We start from the raw sequence: 17,815 nt of genomic DNA, 5'->3' as shown, positions 1-17,815 counted from the left end.
AGGAAGGAGGGTACATAAGGCAATGTATACATTAGAAAAAAGCTATGAAGTTTAAACCCTCATTCAGACCAGATGGACTATGGGGAGCCAAGTCTGTTAATCCATCTGGCTTCTTCTTGTAGGAGAGCCCTGTCCAAATTTCTGTTCCTAGGCCCCCAGTTTAATGTGTTTAATGTCCCAAAATTTTAAGTCTAGAGAATTGGCTATATGAAACTCTCGTTTTTCAAAGTTTTCATTTGTACAGATAATGGTATATGAACCATGGTATTAATTGTTTGAGCAATGATTAAAGACCAGATGGTCTGAAACGCATCTGCCCTATGTTGTGCCCATCAGGGGTTGTGACTTTATGCTGATATACATTCTTGATTTTAATGTTTCAATAAACTTCTGATTTTTATGGGATCTCTGAAGATGGATACGTTTTCTCCCTTATCGATTGGTTTTCCTGCGGCTCTGCTGGTTTTCCGTGCTCTGGAATCTTCAAGGGTGAGCAGACTTTTTCTTATTATTATAATATTGTTTGTGAGGATCTGGCCACTTACTAAAGACTATCAGACTTTTTCCAGAACGGAACTCCGTTTCCGTAGATAATATTATTGTGTTGTATTAGAGATTTGCTTACTGTGTTTTATTAATGTTCTGCTTGCTAGTCAGTGTATGTGCACTACTTTAACTTGTAAAGTGTCCATCATTCCAGTAATCTCATCAGTATCTCAGGAGCCTTAAACCATTGTTCAAACAGCGTCTAGGCCCATTGTGTGGAGGTTGAAAGTAGATCCAGCGGAGCTGTCAGCACAGGGAGTTGCACATGCAGTCCCAGGTGATGAGTTTGGCCTGAGAAAAATACCTCCACTAATGCACAGTTAGTTTTGAAGGGGCGGATCCCAGTGAAGGAGAAAAAAAACTACATGTTTAGTCAGGAGTTGGTGGAATGTCATTGAAGAAATAGGATCTAATCTGAGGACTTGGACCATAAATGGATCGATGGCATATGGAGTGTTGGAGATGAGTAACTGACTGGGCTGGATAAATCTGCTACAGTTGTGGGATCTGTCGTTTGGATTTAAACTTTCTTAAAGGACTGTTGCTACTGGATACCTGTGCTTCCATCATTTTATCTGGCGTCTGGAGGATCTGGGGACTGGAACTACAGACTATACTGGCTGGAGATACGAAATTTGTGGGCCAACCAAAAGTTGGGAGACAGTGAGTATCGCTTGGCACAAAGGCAGTGGAACTACTGCCCCGGGAAGGGGATCTTGTGGACTGAGACAACTGTATTCTGGACATTTACCTGGAATTGCTGTATTACCATGGATGTGAGGAATAAAATATTTTTGCATCGTTAACCTGCCTAGGTGATTATTTACAGCTCACAACCTCAGATCTTCACAGTATTAATAGTGCTGATATGTTTGTATGTCCTTCTCCTAAATTCTCGTATAGTTTTACCAAAATATATTTTGGGGCAAGGGCACATAGCTGCATAGATCACCCCTTTTGTTTTACAATCAATACAGTCTCTAATGAAGAAACTATGATGGTCCAATGGAAATGGATAATTTTAATAGATTTCTACTATCAAGGCCAAAAGTCTCATCATCAGAACAAATCCATGATATTCTCTTAAAACAGAACAATCTTATTATCATTCTGTTCCCATTATTTCTCGGTGACCTATATACACAGGTCAGTAAACACTCGCACATTGATTTCTACATAGTTATTTAACAATCTGAAATCAGCCAATCTCAATGGCCGAGAAAGATTAAAATAATGACATTTATTTAGTCTTGAAAGAGACATATAAAAGGGAACAAACAATTACAAGTATATACTGTAAATGTACCATAAAAAATATGGTGAAAAGTTGTTGGATTTAAAAACCACCTTAATAGACAACCTATACAAAAAAGGTTCACACTCCAGCGGTGATGAGAGAACTCTGCTGCATAGCCTATCTAAAGATCTTGTCACAGTGGGAACCATCAATGACTTAAAAAAAAAAGGTTTAGATGAATAATTAGAACAAAATAAAATGAATTCTTATGTAAATGTGTAAAATTATTGTTCTGAAACCAGTCTGATCAACATTCGAAATCAGAAATGAAAGATTGCCATTTTAGGGAAGATAAGTTCATGCATTATGGTTTTGCCTATACACCATCCTTTCATTGCTATGTTCTCCCACTCCTCAGGTGAACTTCAAGGAGCAGCATAGCCTCATTATAAACCCTTCAATCATCTCTCCTCCTCTCATTGCATTGTCAACTCTGCTCTACTGCCCCCCCCCTCACACACACACAATGCCTGTTTGGAGATGAATCACACTTAAGTCTGTTGTGATGAAACCAAGTTTTGAGCACAACAGATATAACCTTGATTACAGACACATCTCCGGACAAGTAGTTTGGGAAAAGGGGCAGTACAGCACAACTGACAGTGCTAGGAGAGTAGAAGACCTGATTCTGTAGATAGGCACGAGAACATCATTATTTTATCCTGGTTCTCTTTGTTGTACAAATCAAAGTCTCTGTAACTCTCGCCCAAATAGTTTGCCAGGTAGGGAGAGGGAGTTCTCATCCCAAATAGGTCTCCCATTTATTCATATACATGTGGCGGGATGCCTGGGTGGGTAGGGAGTCATTTATCATTGAGTATATTTCTGAAATTAGCCCTTTAACCCCTTAAGCCCCGCGGGTGGTTTGCACGTTAATGACCGGGCCAATTTTTACAATTCTGACCACTGTCACTTTATGAGGTAATTACTCTCGAACGCTTCAACGGATCCCCCTGATTCTGAGATTGTTTTTTCGTGACATATTGTACTTCATGATTGTGGAAAAATTTCTTCGATATCACTTGCGTTTATTTGTGAAAAAAACGGAAATTTGGCGAAAATTTTGAAAATTTTGCAATTTTCAAAATTTGAATTTTTAAGCCCTGAAATCAGAGCGATATGTCACACAAAAGAGTTAATAAATAACATTTCCCACATGTCTACTTTACATCAGCACAATTTTGGAACCAAAATTTTTTTTTGTTAGGGAGCTATAAGGGTTAAAAGTTGACCAGCGATTTCTCATTTTTCCAACAAAATTTACAAAACCATTTTTTTAGGGACCACATCACATTTGAAGTCACTTTGAGAGGTCTTTATGACAGAAAATACCCAAAAGTGACATCATTCTAAAAACTGCACCCCTCAAGGTGCTCAAAACCACATTCAAGAACTTTATTAACCCTTCAGGTGCTTCACAGGAATTTTTTGAATGTGGAAGAAAAAAATGAACATTTAACTTTTTTCACAAAAATGTTAATTTAGACCCAATTTTTTTTATTTTCACAGGGGTAACAAGAAAAAATGGACCCCAAAATTTGTTGTGCAATTTCCCCTGGGCACGCAGATACCCAATATTTGGGGAAAAAATACTGTTTGGGCGCACGGCAGGGCTCGGAAGGGAAGGAGCGCTATTTGACTTTTTGATTGTAAAATTTGCTTGAATAATTAGCGGACGCCATGTTGTGTTTGGAGAGCCCATGTGTGCCCAAACTTTGGAGCTCCCCCACAAGTGACCCCATTTTGGAAACTAGACCCCCCAAGGCACCTTTCTAGATGCATAGTGAGCACTTGGAACCCCCAGGTGCTTCACAAATTGATTCGTAACAATGAAAAAGTGAAAAAAAAAAACACTTTTTCATTTTTATGAATCAATTTGTGAAGCACCTGAGGGTTCCAAGTGCTCACAATGCATCTAGATAGGTGCCTTGGGGGGTCTAGTTTCCAAAATGGGGTCACTTGTGGGGGAGCTCCAATGTTTGGGCACACAGCGGCTCTCCAAACGCAACATGGTGTCGCTAACAATTTGAGCCGATTTTCCGTTAAATTTGTTAGAGGACACCATGTTGCATTTAGAGAGTCCCTGTGTGCCCAAACATTGGAGCTCCCCCACAAGTGACCCCATTTTGGAAACTAGACCCCCCAAGGCACCTATCTAGATGCATAGTGAGCACTTGGAACCCCCAGGTGCTTCACAAATTGATTCGTAACAATGAAAAAGTGAAAAAAAAAACACTTTTTCATTTGTATGAATCAATTTGTGAAGCACCTGAGGGTTCCAAGTGCTCACTATGCATCTAGATAGGTGCCTTGGGTGGTCTAGTTTCCAAAATGGGGTCACTTGTGGGGGAGCTCCAATATTTGGGCACACAGCGGCTCTCTAAATGCAACATGGTGTCCGCTAACAAATTTAACGCAAAATTGGCTCAAATTGTTAGCGACACCATGTTGCGTTTGGAGAGCTGCTGTGTGCCCAAACATTGGAGCTCCCCCACAAGTGACCCCATTTTGGAAACTAGACCCCCAAGGCACCTATCTAGATGCATAGTGAGCACTTGGAACCCCCAGGTGCTTCACAAATTGATTCGTAACAATGAAAAAGTGAAAAAAAAAAACACTTTTTCATTTTTATGAATCAATTTGTGAAGCACCTGGGGGTTCCAACTGCTCACTATGCATCTAGATAGGTGCCTTGGGGGGTCTAGTTTCCAAAATGGGGTCACTTGTGGGAGAGCTCCAATGTTTGGGCACACAGGGACTCTCTAAATGCAACATGGTATCCGCTAACAAATTGAATGGAAAATCGGCTCAAATTGTTAGCGGACACCACATTGCGTTTGGAGAGCTTCTCTGTGCCCAAACTTTGGAGCTCCCCCACAAGTGACCCCATTTTGGAAACTAGACCCCCCAAGGCACCTTTCTAGATGCATAGTGAGCACTTGGAACCCCCAGGTGCTTCACAAATTGATTCGTAATAATGAAAAAGTGAAAAAAAAAACACTTTTTCATTTTTACGAATCAATTTGTGAAGCACCTAGGGGTTCCAAGTGCTCACTATGCATCTAGATAGGTGCCTTGGGGGGTCTAGTTTCCAAAATGGGGTCACTTGTGGGGGAGCTCCAATGTTTGGGCACACAGGGACTCTCTAAATGCAACATGATATCCGCTAACAATTTGAGCCGACAATTTGTTAGCGGATATCATGTTGCATTTGGAGAGTCCCTGTGTGCCCAAACATTGGAGCTCCCCCACAAGTGACCCCATTTTGGAAACTAGACCCCCCAAGGCACCTATCTAGATTCATAGTGAGCACTTGGAACCCCAGGTGCTTCACAAATTGATTCATAAAAATGAAAAAGTGTTTTTTTTTTCACTTTTTCATTTTTACGAATCAATTTGTGAAGCACCTGGGGGTTCCAAGTGCTCACTATGCATCTAGAAAGGTGCCTTGGGGGGTCTAGTTTCCAAAATGGGGTCACTTGTGGGGGAGCTCCAAAGTTTGGGCACAGAGGGGCTCTCCAAACGCAATGTGGTGTCCGCTAACAATTTGAGCCGATTTTCCATTCAATTTGTTAGCGGATACCATGTTGCATTTAGAGAGTCCCTGTGTGCCCAAACATTGGAGCTCCCCCACAAGTGACCCCATTTTGGAAACTAGACCCCCCAAGGCACCTATCTAGATTCATAGTGAGCACTTGGAACCCCAGGTGCTTCACAAATTGATTCATAAAAATGAAAGTGTTTTTTTTTTTCACTTTTTCATTTTTACGAATCAATTTGTGAAGCACCTGGGGGTTCTAAGTGCTCACTATGCATCTAGATAGGTGCCTTGGGGGGTCTAGTTTCCAAAATGGGGTCAGTTGTGGGGGAGCTCCAATGTTTGGACACACAGGGGCTCTCCAAACGCAACATGGCGTCCGCTAACAATTTGAGCCGATTTTCCATTCAATTTGTTAGCGGACACCATGTCGCGTTTGGAGAGCCCGTGATGTGCCTAAACAGTGGAGCTCCACCACAAGTGTCCCCATTTTGGAAACTATACCCCTCAAAGATTTTATTAAGGTGTATAGTGAACATTTTGAACCCAGAGGTACGGCACATTATTTGTTTACGTTAGGTCATCATATTGAATAAGTTTTCATTATTCTTGAGCGCAAGTGCTCGCTACTTGAGTTTGCATCGGGTACTCAGGTATGCACCATGTACAGCGTGTGCTCGAGTGACATGCTCGAGTCCCTGCTCCGCATGTTTCACGGTTATTAGACACCCAAAAAAAAACATGCGGGGATCGCTCGTGCATGGCAGGCAATCCCCGTAAAGTTTTTTGGCCGCGAAGCATATGGGGCAGAGACTCGAGCATGTCACTCAAATACTCACGATACTAAATGCATACCAGAGCACCCGATGCAAACTCAAGTAGCGAGCACTTGCTCTCAACACTAGTCGCCATATCGTCATCTTTTTTTCTTACTTTTGAAAAAAATCCCAACCCCAGCCCTAACCCTAGCACAACCCTAGCCCCAGCACAACCCTAGCCCCAGCACAACCCTAGCCCCAGCACAACCCTAGCCCCAGCACAACCCTAGCCCCAGCAGAACCCTAGCCCCAAACCCAGCCCTAACCCTAGCCCAATCCTAACTCAAGAGTTTATTTTTGACGCCGTTCCTTGTGCGGTATAAGTGATTAGACAACTTTATTCTTCGGGTCGGTGTGATTACAGCAATGCCAGAATCATATGGGGTTTTTATGACTGACAGCTGTCACACACTAAAAGACGCATTTTTTGTAAAATCTAGTTTTTGCATCGCCATATTTTGAGAGCTATAATTTTTCCAGATTTTGGCAGACAGTCATGTGACGGCTCCTTTTTTGCGGGATGACTTGACGTTGTTATTGGTGCCATTTTCAGGCACGTGACATTTTTTGATCGCTTTCTATTCCGATTTTTGGGAGGCAGAATAAACAAAAACCAACAATTCAGGAATTGTTTTTTTTTTGTTTTTTTTTTATTCTGTTCCGCGTGTGGTAAAATTGATGACGTAGCTTTATTCTTCGGGTCAGTACGTTTACAGCGGTACCACATTTGTATCATTTTTCTATGTTTTGGCGCTTATACACAATAAAAGCTATTTTATAGAAAAAAATATTTTTTAGTATCGCTTTATTCTGAGAGCTATAACTTTTTTATTTTTCGGCTGATGGAGCTATATGGCGTCTTGTTTTTTGCGGGACGAGATGACGTTTTCAGCGGTATCATTTTTATTTATATGCGTCTTTTTGATTGCGTGTTATTCCACTTTTTGTTTGGCGGTATGGTGATAAAGCATTGTTTTTTGCTTGGTTTTTTTTTTTTTTTTTTTTACCGTGTTCACTGAAGGGGTTAACTAGTGGGACAGTTTTATAGGTCAGGTTGTTCCGGACGCGGCGATACCAAATATGTGTACTTTTATTGTTTTTTTTTTATTTTTTTTATAATAATATTTATTGATGGGTACATTATATTTTTATTTTTGGTGTATTATTTTTTTTATTTTTTTATAATATTTTTGCACATTTTTTTTTTTTTTTTTTTTCCACTTTCACACAGTTTATACACTTTATTACTTTGTCCCACTCTGGGACTTTCACTTTTTTTTTTCTGATCGCCTGCATGGCACAGGAATGGAGCACCATCCCTATGCCATGAAGGCTGTCAGAAGTGCACAGTGTGAAGATTGCTTGGAGATGCACTGCGCATGTCCAAGCAATCTTCCTGCTCTCTGGTGACCCGGATGTTGTCATGACGACATCGGGTCGTCATGGCAACACCCGGGAAGCCTTTGCAGACTGCGCTGGAAGCCGGAAGAGGAGGTGAGTATCGCCGATCACCTCCCCTTGCCCCCGCAATGCCGCGATCGACTTCGATCGCAGCATCGCGGGGGTTAATGTGCTGGGAGCGGTGCGTGACCGCTCCCTGCACATAGTACCGGGTGTCAGCTGTGACAATCAGCTGACACCCGGCGGCGATCGCGCCCGCACAGCCTGTGTGCGCGCGCGATCGCGATGACGTACTAATACGGGTCTGGCTCTTAAGTCCCAGGGCACAGACGCGTATTAGTACGTCAGATGTTATTAAGGGGTTAATGGAAGGAGATCGCCTACATATATTCTCAAAGGCTGAGGGGAGACACACTTGAGTAAAGTTAAAAAGGGAAAAAGAAAAATACTTTATCTTTAATGGTAACAACGCTCTCACTCAGGGAGATTAAATATGTCCTTTATAGATTTGAGAGGAGAGCAGACAGTTCTCATATTGACGTAGACTTTGTCCACAAATCAGAACAGGCTCACCGACGACCAAGGAAGAATCATGGCTGAAGTCATGCTGTGTGAGAAATGTGGATGAAATAAGAAAGATATAGGGATTTGCTTGAGGAAAGAGAAAAGTCTATTTTGTTTTACAAACACATCTCTTCTAAATTTAATTGGATACAGTAAGGCTGTTGAGGGGATTGGAGAGGGAAGGCATTACTTGCCATGAACAGGTGTGATCCACAATTTTTTGTAAATCAGGCGATTTACTGAAGCCCAAGAAAGGATTCTGCATATCCAAAAGGCCTCATAATATTTATTTAACTTCATCTGTGACTGTAATTCTGCCTGGCATTGGCTACATACTAAAACGTGCAAAGCATTTTTTACTTTCAGAACACAAATATGGCTACTCCCCTGTGTGAGATCTCTGATGTTTAACAAGATTTGATTTCAGTGTATAACATTTCCCACAATCTCGAGGGGGCCATGGGGATCAATCCATTAGGCTGATTGATCCTCTGGTGTTCATTTCCATCTATGGTATGTTTTGGGGTATTTTTCTCATAGTTTTTTTCTGCTGATCTTTGAACACATGGGTATTTATTTCTATGGGAACATGATCGTGGCCCTATTATGGCATTATGCACTATGCATTTCCTGGTGTTCTTAGAAGCTACATAGAAACACACATTCTATGATCCATGCATACTGTGGATAGGATTGTCCTTGTGGTTGATATATGATTTTTGACCACTATAAGGACTCTGTTCCATATGCATTTGGCACCCTTGGTTGCTTTTAGCCTGATATTTGTGGCTGTCATACATTATACTGTTGTGATATATGGTTTTGTAACGGTTTTAATATTTATATTCAATAAAATTGTGATATATTTTTGAAGCATGTCTAAGACTCCATTATCCTCCTCTTGTTATACTAAAACTTGCAAAGCATTTTTGAGATCTATGTGAGATCTCTGATGTTTAACAAGACTTGATTTCAGTGTATAACATTTCCCACAATCTCGACATGAAAATGGCTTCTCCCCTGTGTGAGTTCTCTGATGTTGAACAAGACTTGATTTCACTGTATAACATTTTCCACATTCTCGACATGGAAATGGCTTTTCACCTGTGTGAATTCTATGATGTGTAAGAAGATGTGATTTCGTGTTAAAATATTTCCCACATTCAGCACATGAATATGGCTTCTCCCCTGTGTGAGTTTTTTCATGTGTAACAAGACTTGATTTCTCTGTAAAACATTTCCCACATTTTGAACATGAATATGGCTTCTCCCCTGTGTGAATTCTTTGATGTGTAACAAGATGTGATTTCTTTTTAAAACATTTCCCACATTCAGAACATGAAAATGGTTTCTCCCCTGTGTGCATTCTCTGATGTGTGACAACATGGTATTTCAGTGTAAAACATTTCCCACATTCTGAACATGAATATGGTTTCTCACCTGTGTGTCTTTTCTGATGTTTAAAAAGACCAGATTTCTCTGTAAAACACTTTCCACATTCTAAACATGAAAAAGGCTTCTCCCCTGTGTGACTTCTCTCATGTGTAACAAGATGTGATTTCCTTGCAAAACATTTCCCACATTCTGAACATGAATATGGTTTCTCACCTGTGTGTCTTTTCTGATGATTAATAAGACTGGATTTCTCTGTAAAACACCTTCCACATTCTGAACATGAAAAAGGCTTCTCCCCTGTGTGACTTCTCTCATGTGCAACAAGATGTGATTTTTGTGTAAAACATTTCCCACATTCTGAACATGAAAATGGCTTTTCCCCAGTGTGACTTCTCTCGTGTGCAACAAGATGTGATTTTTGTTTAAAACATTTCCCACACTCTGAACATAAATATGGCTTAATTTTTGTGTGAGCTCTTTGATGTTCACCATCAATTCTGTTATTTTTGTTTTGCATAATAGTCTGTGATGAATCAGAAGATAGAAAGTTTTCAAAAGGATCAGATTGTAGATATTTACTGTGAAGGGCTGGGGATAAATCTGTGATATTGTTATGTTCTTCACATGTATCCAGTGTGATAGTATGATCATGTGGGGTCAAATCTGAAAATGTAAGATGCGCCCTCAATCTGCTGGTACATTCATCTGCCAAGAAAAAAATGGAAATTATAACAAACTTGAAATTAGACTAGATTATGATATTTATACTTTCTATAACATTTCAATACAAATTGTACTAAAATTCAATTAGAACTGATGAAGGCACTGGTGGCAACAGTAGATATCAAATCAGGAATGCATAAATTATGTTAGACCATTAGATTTCTGTTCTTATCATCTTTTGCTTTGCCACTTTATAGGTTCATGTTTTAGTGTACCTGTCACCAAACTTTTGTGAAATATAAAATGTGTATTGATATTTAGTGAAATATTCAGTGAAGACTGAAAGAAGTCAAACTCCCAAAAAATCCTCAAAACAATTCCACCACATTCACTTTCCATATAACAAATCTAGAACCAACAAACAACAAAGGAGAAAATATTTATGTAACAATATACAACAATTATAACAACACTGATGTGTAGTTGAATGAAAAACACAAGTGACACATGGGCTAACCACTAGTGATGAGCGAGCGTGCTTGCCACTTCTCGGTACTCGCACGAGCATTTCACTGCTCGAGATGCTCGGAGAGTACTTATGGGATGCTCGGGCGGTAGCTCGGGTCCCCACCCCGCATGTTTGGCGCTCTTTAGACAGCCAATTAACATGCAGGGATTGCCTGCCACTCACTGTAATGCAGTAGCCATGTTGGCTGTGGCATTACAGTGATTGGCTGGCCACTTAGCGTTATCGGGTCTATATAAGACCTGGTGACCCTATGCTCGTCACAGTCTACCCCGGAAACAGGCAAAGTAGGGAGAGCTGCTGCTGAGTGAGGGAGAGAATTGGCGGCTTATTAGTTAGGTAGAGGTATTCCACAGCAAGAAATATATCCATGTGAACAAAGAGTCTTTCTAAGGACTAATCCAGCTGCATATATTACTGGTGATAGCAGGAGTTACACAGGCAGAATTTGTGGACACTGTATACAGAAGAATAGGGTCCATTGCACCTTCTGTCTGCTGCCGTTTCAGATATCTACAGCCCTAAATATCAGGGCTAATTTTTTTTGCTCTTAATCCTGATTATTTGCTTAAAAAGCTATACAGTACACCATTTTACTGCTCCATTTGCTTGTTAGCAGAATAAACCCAGTTTTTTTTTATTTTATTCGCATTGCTATATTGTGGAAGCAGAGAAACTTTTCCATCATCAGACGTGATCCCATATTACTGGGGTAATAATCGTAAAATTTTTTGGAGCGTGACAAATATTACACTCCAATTAAAGTCTGCCAGTTGTGTGTTCAATCTATTCACACTTGGTCGCTGACGAATACCATATCTCTAACACCACCGCCTAAAACCATGGTCATCACACGTGATCCCATATTACTGCGGTAATAATCATCACATTTTTTGGAGCGTGCCAGATACTACACTCCATTTAAAGTCTGCCAGTTGTGTGCTGTTCAAACATATTCACACTTGGTCACTGACCAATACCATACTATTAGGCCACTGCATAAAACCATGGTCATCAGATGTGATCCGATATTACTGCGCTAATAATCCAGAATTTTTGAGGAGAGTGCCAGATATTACACTCCATTTAAAGTCTGCCAGTTCTGTGTTGTTCAAACCTATTTACACTTGGTCGCTAACCAATAACATATCTGTGAACAATGTTGTCAGAGTATTACGCCACTTTTACGAACTGACAATAAAACATACAAAAACGAAGCTAAAACGGATTTTCCTGTAAGAAATGTTGAGAAACATTCTTCGCAGGGTCATGACTTGTATATAAGGCCAAATAAATAATAATAAATAAAAAGTTATGAAATGTGGAAGAGATTTATGCGACCAGAATGAGCATTAATCTTGAGCTGATGATACTACCTAGCAGCACCTGTCCCTATTGTAAATGCATCTAACAGCATTATCGATAGAGAATAGAATAGATTATTTTTTTTCTGAAGCACCAGTACCACGCAGTATAAGGCAATAATACCTGGCTAGATCGGTGTAATACGCTATCTGTACTGAGATACCTCATCTGTAAACAAATTTCAGATAAGACAGGTAATATTCTAGAATATAGAATCTATTTGAATTGCCCTTCCCATTATTAAGGAGTGGGAGATGTAAAAAAAAAATATATATATATATATATATATATATATACATATACATATACATACAGTGTGGCCAAAAGTATTGGCACCCCTGCAATTCTGTCAGATAATACTCAGTTTCTTCCTGAAAATGATTGCAATCACAAATTCTTTGGTATTATTTTCTTCATTTAATTTGTCTTCAATGAAAAAACACAAAAAGAATTGTCCTAAAGCCAAATTGGATATAATTCCACACCAAACCTAAAAAAGGGGGTGGACAAAAGTATTGGCACTGTTTGAAAAATCATGTGATGCTTCTCTAATTCGTGTAATTAACAGCACCTGTAACTTACCTGTGGCACTTAACAGGTGTGGCAATAATTAAATCACACTTGCAGCCAGTTAACATGGATTAAAGTTGACTCAACCTCTGTCCTGTGTCCTTGTGTGTACCACATTGAGCATGGAGAAAAGAAAGAAGACCAAAGAACTGTCTGAGGACTTGAGAAACCAAATTGTGAGGAAGCATGAGCAATCTCAAGGCTACAAGTCCATCTCCAAAGACCTGAATGTTCCTGTGTCTTCCGTGCGCAGTGTCATCAAGAAGTTTAAAGCCCATAGCACTGTGGCTAACCTCACTAGATGTACGGAAAAGAAAAATTGACGAGAGATTTCAACGCAAGATTGTGCGGCTGGTGGATAAAGAACCTCGACTAACATCCAAACAAGTTCAAGCTGCCCTGCAGTCCGAGGGTACAACAGTGTCAACCCGTACTATCCGTTGGCGTCTGAATGAAAAGGGACTGTATGGTAGGATACCCAGGAAGACCCCACTTCTTACCCCGAGACATAAAAAAGCCAGGCTGGAGTTTGCCAAAACTTACCTGAGAAATCCCAAAGAAGAATGGTCTACAATTCCAGCAGAGCATTGTAAGAAACTCATTGATGGTTACTGGAAGAGGTTATTCGCAGTTATTTTGGCTAAAGGTTGAGCAACCAAGTATTATGCTGAGGTGCCAATACTTTTGTCTGGCCCATTTTTGGAGTTTTGTGTGAAATGATAAATGATTTGATTTTTGCTTCATTCTCTTTTGTTATTTTTCCTTGCAAGCAAATTAAATGAAGATAATAATACCAAAGAATTTGTGATTGCAATCATTTTCAGGAAGAAACTGAGTATTATCTGACAGAATTGCAGGGGTGCCAATACTTTTGGCCACCACTGTATAAACATACACAGTACAGACCAAAAGTTTGGACACCTTCTCATTTAAAGATTTTTCTGTATTTTCATGACTATGAACATTGTACAATCACACTGAAGGCATCAAAACTATGAATTAACACATGTGGAATTATTTACTTAACAAAAAAGTGTGAAACAACTGAAAATATGTCTTATATTCTAGGTTCTTCAAAGTAGCCACCTTTTGCTTTGATGACGGCTTTGCACACTCTTGGCATTCTCTTGATGAGCTTCAAGAGGTAGTCACCAGAAATGGTCTTCCAACAATCTTGAAGGAGTTCCCAGAGATGCTTAGCACTTGTTGGCCCTTTTGCCTTCACTCTGCGGTCCAGCTCACCCCAAACCATCTCGATTGGGTTCAGGTCTGGTGACTGTGGAGGCCAGGTCATCTGGCATAGAAACCCATCACTCTCCTTCTTGGTCAAATAGCCCTTACACAGCCTGGAGGTGTGTTTGGGGACATTGTCCTGCTGAAAAATAAATGATGGTCCAACTAAATGCAAACCAGATGGAATAGCACGCCGCTGCAAGATGCTGTGGTAGCCATGCTGGTTCAGTATGCCTTCAATTTTGAATAAATCCCCAACAGTGTCACCAGCAAAGCACCCCCACACCATCACACCTCCTCCTCCATGCTTCACGGTGGGAACCAGGCATGTAGAGTCCATCCGTTCACCTTTTCTGCGTCGCACAAAGACACGGTGGTTGGAACCAAAGATCTCAAATTCGGACTCATCAGACCAAAGCACAGATTTCCACTGGTCTAATGTCCATTCCTTGTGTTCTTTAGCCCAAACAAGTCTCCTCTGCTTGTTGCCTGTCCTTAGCAGTGGTTTTCTAGCAGCTATTTTACCATGAAGGCCTGCTGCACAAAGTCTCCTCTTAACAGTTGTTGAAGAGATGTGTCTGCTGCTAGAACTCTGTGTGGCATTGACCTGGTCTCTAATCTGAGCTGCTGTTAACCTGCGATTTCTGAGGCTGGTGACTCAGATAAACTTCTCCTCAGAAGCAGAGGTGACTCTTGGGTCTTCCTTTCCTGGGGTGGTCCTCATGTGAGCCAGTTTCTTTGTAGTGCTTGATGGTTTTTGCAACTGCACTTGGGGACACTTTCAAAGTTTTCCCAATTTTTCGCACTGACTGACCTTCATTTCTTAAAGTAATGATGGCCACTCGTTTTTCTTTACTTAGCTGCTTTTTTCTTGCCATAATACAAATTCTAACATTCTATTCAGTAGGACTATCAGCTGTGTATCCACCAGACTTCTGCACAACACAACTGATGGTCCCAACCCCATTTATAAGGCAAGAAATCCCACTTATTAAATCTGACAGGGCACACCTGTGAAGTGAAAACCTTTTCCGGTGACTACCTCTTGAAGCTCATCAAGAGAATGCCAGGATTGTGCAAAGCAGTCAACAAAGCAAAAGGTGGCTACTTTGAACAACCTAGAATATAAGACATATTTTCAGTTGTTTCACACTTTTTTGTTAAGTATATAATTTCACATGTGTTAATTCATAGTTTTGATGCCTTCAGTGTGATTGTACAATGTTCATACAAAATACAATAAAGGGGGAAATTTATCAAACATGGTGTAAAGTGAAACTGGCTCAGTTGCCTTTAGCAACCAATCAGATTCCACTTTTCATTCCTCACAGACTCTTAGGAAAATGATAGGTGGAATCTGATTGGTTGCTAAGGGAAATTGAGCCAGTTTCACAGATCTAGTTTTCACAGATAGATCTCCACCAAATCTGTTTTCTTTTCAGATAATTCAGATAACACATAATGGCAAATAATTTAAATACAGATCAAAGAAAATGGATTTTATTGGAAATCTCAAAATGCTGAAACCGTTAGAGCAAATTGGGTCGAAACATTTGGTACTCAAGTCCCAAAGAGACAAACCATTTACCGCATTCGTGACAAATTCAATGCCACTCGCTCAATCCTTAATGCTCCAAAAACTGGTCGACCCAAAACAGTCTGTACAGAACATAATAAACAACTTGCTGCTGAAACATTTGTTCAGAGTCCAAAAAAGTCCACCAGAAGAGCCTCTTTGGAATTGGGAATTTCACGAGCTTCTTTCATGCGAATCCTGAAATCTATTGGGTGGAAAGCTTATCGTCCACGTCTAATTCATGGTTTATTGGAGGATGATCCAGACAGGTGGCTGCAATTTAGTGAGATTATGCTTAACGAAATTGAAGAAAATCCAGTAATTTTAGATAACATTATGTGGAGTGATGAAGCTTCTTTCAAATTATCCGGCCATATTAACAGACATAATTGTATTTACTGGTATAATGAGAACATGCATTTAACATTAGAGCAACAACTAAATGAGCCTGGAGGCAATGTTTGGGGTGGTATTTCAAGTTTTGGTGTTTTAGTACCAATATTTTTTGATGGAACAGTCACAGGAGATAGTATCTCGAAATTCTAATGAATCAAGTTGTTCCCCAGTTACAGCAACAGCCTAATTCAAATGAGCTTGATTTCCAACAAGATGGGGCCCCTCCACACTATTCAAGAGTAGTCCGCGAGTATCTTGATGAAACATTTCCTAATAGGATTGGCCGAAGAGGCCCACTTCATTGGCTGGCACTTTCACCAGACTTGACCCCAATGGATTACTCAAGGACAAAGTTTATAGTCGAAAACCAAAAAGTGTCAGTGATTTGAAAAATTACATAAGAGATGCTTTCACTGATCTAAAGAATATGGCTGTGGTGAAATACAACTCTCACCGAGAGGCAGTGCCAGACTGAAGAACATTGGGCCCACCAGAGGATTTGATTCTGAGGGCCCACCTTTCTCTCCCACTCAAGAGCCCCATGGCAGCTGCAAGGTTTGCACTCTGAACTCTCCTGAAAGAGAAGCCAAGGCCCACCGGAGGATTCTCGAATTCTCTGATGGGCCAGTCCAACCCTGTCGAGAAGCACTCCTGGCTAAGAAAAGTCTGTGTGAAGGTTCCCGGACACTCTATGGCTGCTTTTTTTTACTGTGGACTGGCTCCAGCTATCTTTAACCCCTTTAAAGCCCATGACGTACTATTCCGTACCTGCGCCCTGGGCTTTAAGAGCCAGGAACGGAATAGTATGTCATGGCGATCGCACCCGCACACAGGCTGTGGGACGCGATCGCCGCCGGGTGTCAGCTGATTATCACAGCTGACACCCGGTACTATGTGCAGGGAATGGTCCCGCACCGCTCCCGGCACATTAACCCCCGCGATGCTGCGATCGAAGTCGATCACAGCATTGCGCTGGCAAGGGGAGGTGATCGCAATACCTCCTCTTCCGGCCTCCAGCGCTGTCTGACGCGGCTTCCTGAATGTTGCCATGATGACCTTATGCCGTCATGACAACATCCGGGTCACCAGACAGCAGGAAAATAGTTTGGTCATGTGCAATGCATGACCAAACGATCTTCTCCCTGTGCAGCGCTGACAGCCTGCATAGCACAGGTATGGTGCTCCATTCCTGTGCTATGCAGGCGATCAGAATAAAAAAAGTGAAAGTCCCATAGTGGGACAAAGTATAAAAGTAAAAAAAGTATCAGAAAGTGGAAAAAAAAAATAATTGTAAAAATATTAAAAAAAATAATACATCAAAAATAAAAATATAATGTACCCATCAATAAATATTATTATGAAAAAAAACAAAACAATAAAAGTACACATATTTGGAATTGCCGCATCCGGAACAACCTGACCTATAAAACTGTCCCACTAGTTAGCCCCTTCAGTGAACACGGTTAAAAAAATAAAATAAAAAACAAAGCAAAAAACAATGCTTTATCACCATACCGCCAAACAAAAAATGGAATAACACGCGATCAAAAAGACGAATATAAATAAAAATGGTACCGCTGAAAACGTCATGTTGTCCTGCAAAAAACAAGCTGCAATACAGCTCCATCAGCCGAAAAATAAAAAAGTTCCAGCTCTCAGAATAAAGCGATGCAAAAAAATAATTTTTTCTATAAAATAGCTTTTATTGTGTAAAAGCGTCAAAACACAGAAAAATGATATAAATGTGGTACCACTGTAAAAGTACTGACCTGAAGAAAAAAGCTGCCTTATCAATTTTACCACACGCGGAACGGCATAATTTTTAAAAAAAAAAAAAAAACAATTGCTGAATTGTTGGTTTTTGTTTATTCTGCCTCCCAAAAATCGGAATAGAAAGTGATCAAAAAATGTCACGTGCCTGAAAATG

The 17,815-nt window shown here is 40.5% G+C and overlaps 1 protein-coding gene across 1 annotated transcript in view; it reads right to left on the bottom strand.

Moving 5' to 3' along the window:
- Positions 1-17,815, bottom strand: part of LOC141271449 (uncharacterized) — a 120,219-nt gene that overhangs the window by 87,809 nt on the left and 14,595 nt on the right. The window contains exon 8 of the mRNA XM_073681521.1: positions 9,075-10,264. Coding sequence (XP_073537622.1) covers positions 9,075-10,264 — 1,190 coding nt within the window. The remainder of the gene's footprint in view (positions 1-9,074; positions 10,265-17,815) is intronic.

This window comes from Phyllobates terribilis, unplaced genomic scaffold (assembly GCF_046119375.1).
Source record: "Phyllobates terribilis strain yellow unplaced genomic scaffold, ASM4611937v1 Scaffold_5__5_contigs__length_657084704, whole genome shotgun sequence".
NCBI classification, from domain to species: domain Eukaryota; kingdom Metazoa; phylum Chordata; class Amphibia; order Anura; family Dendrobatidae; genus Phyllobates; species Phyllobates terribilis.
Note: the sequence above shows the minus strand (reverse complement) of the source record. Positions and strands in the feature narration are given on the sequence as shown.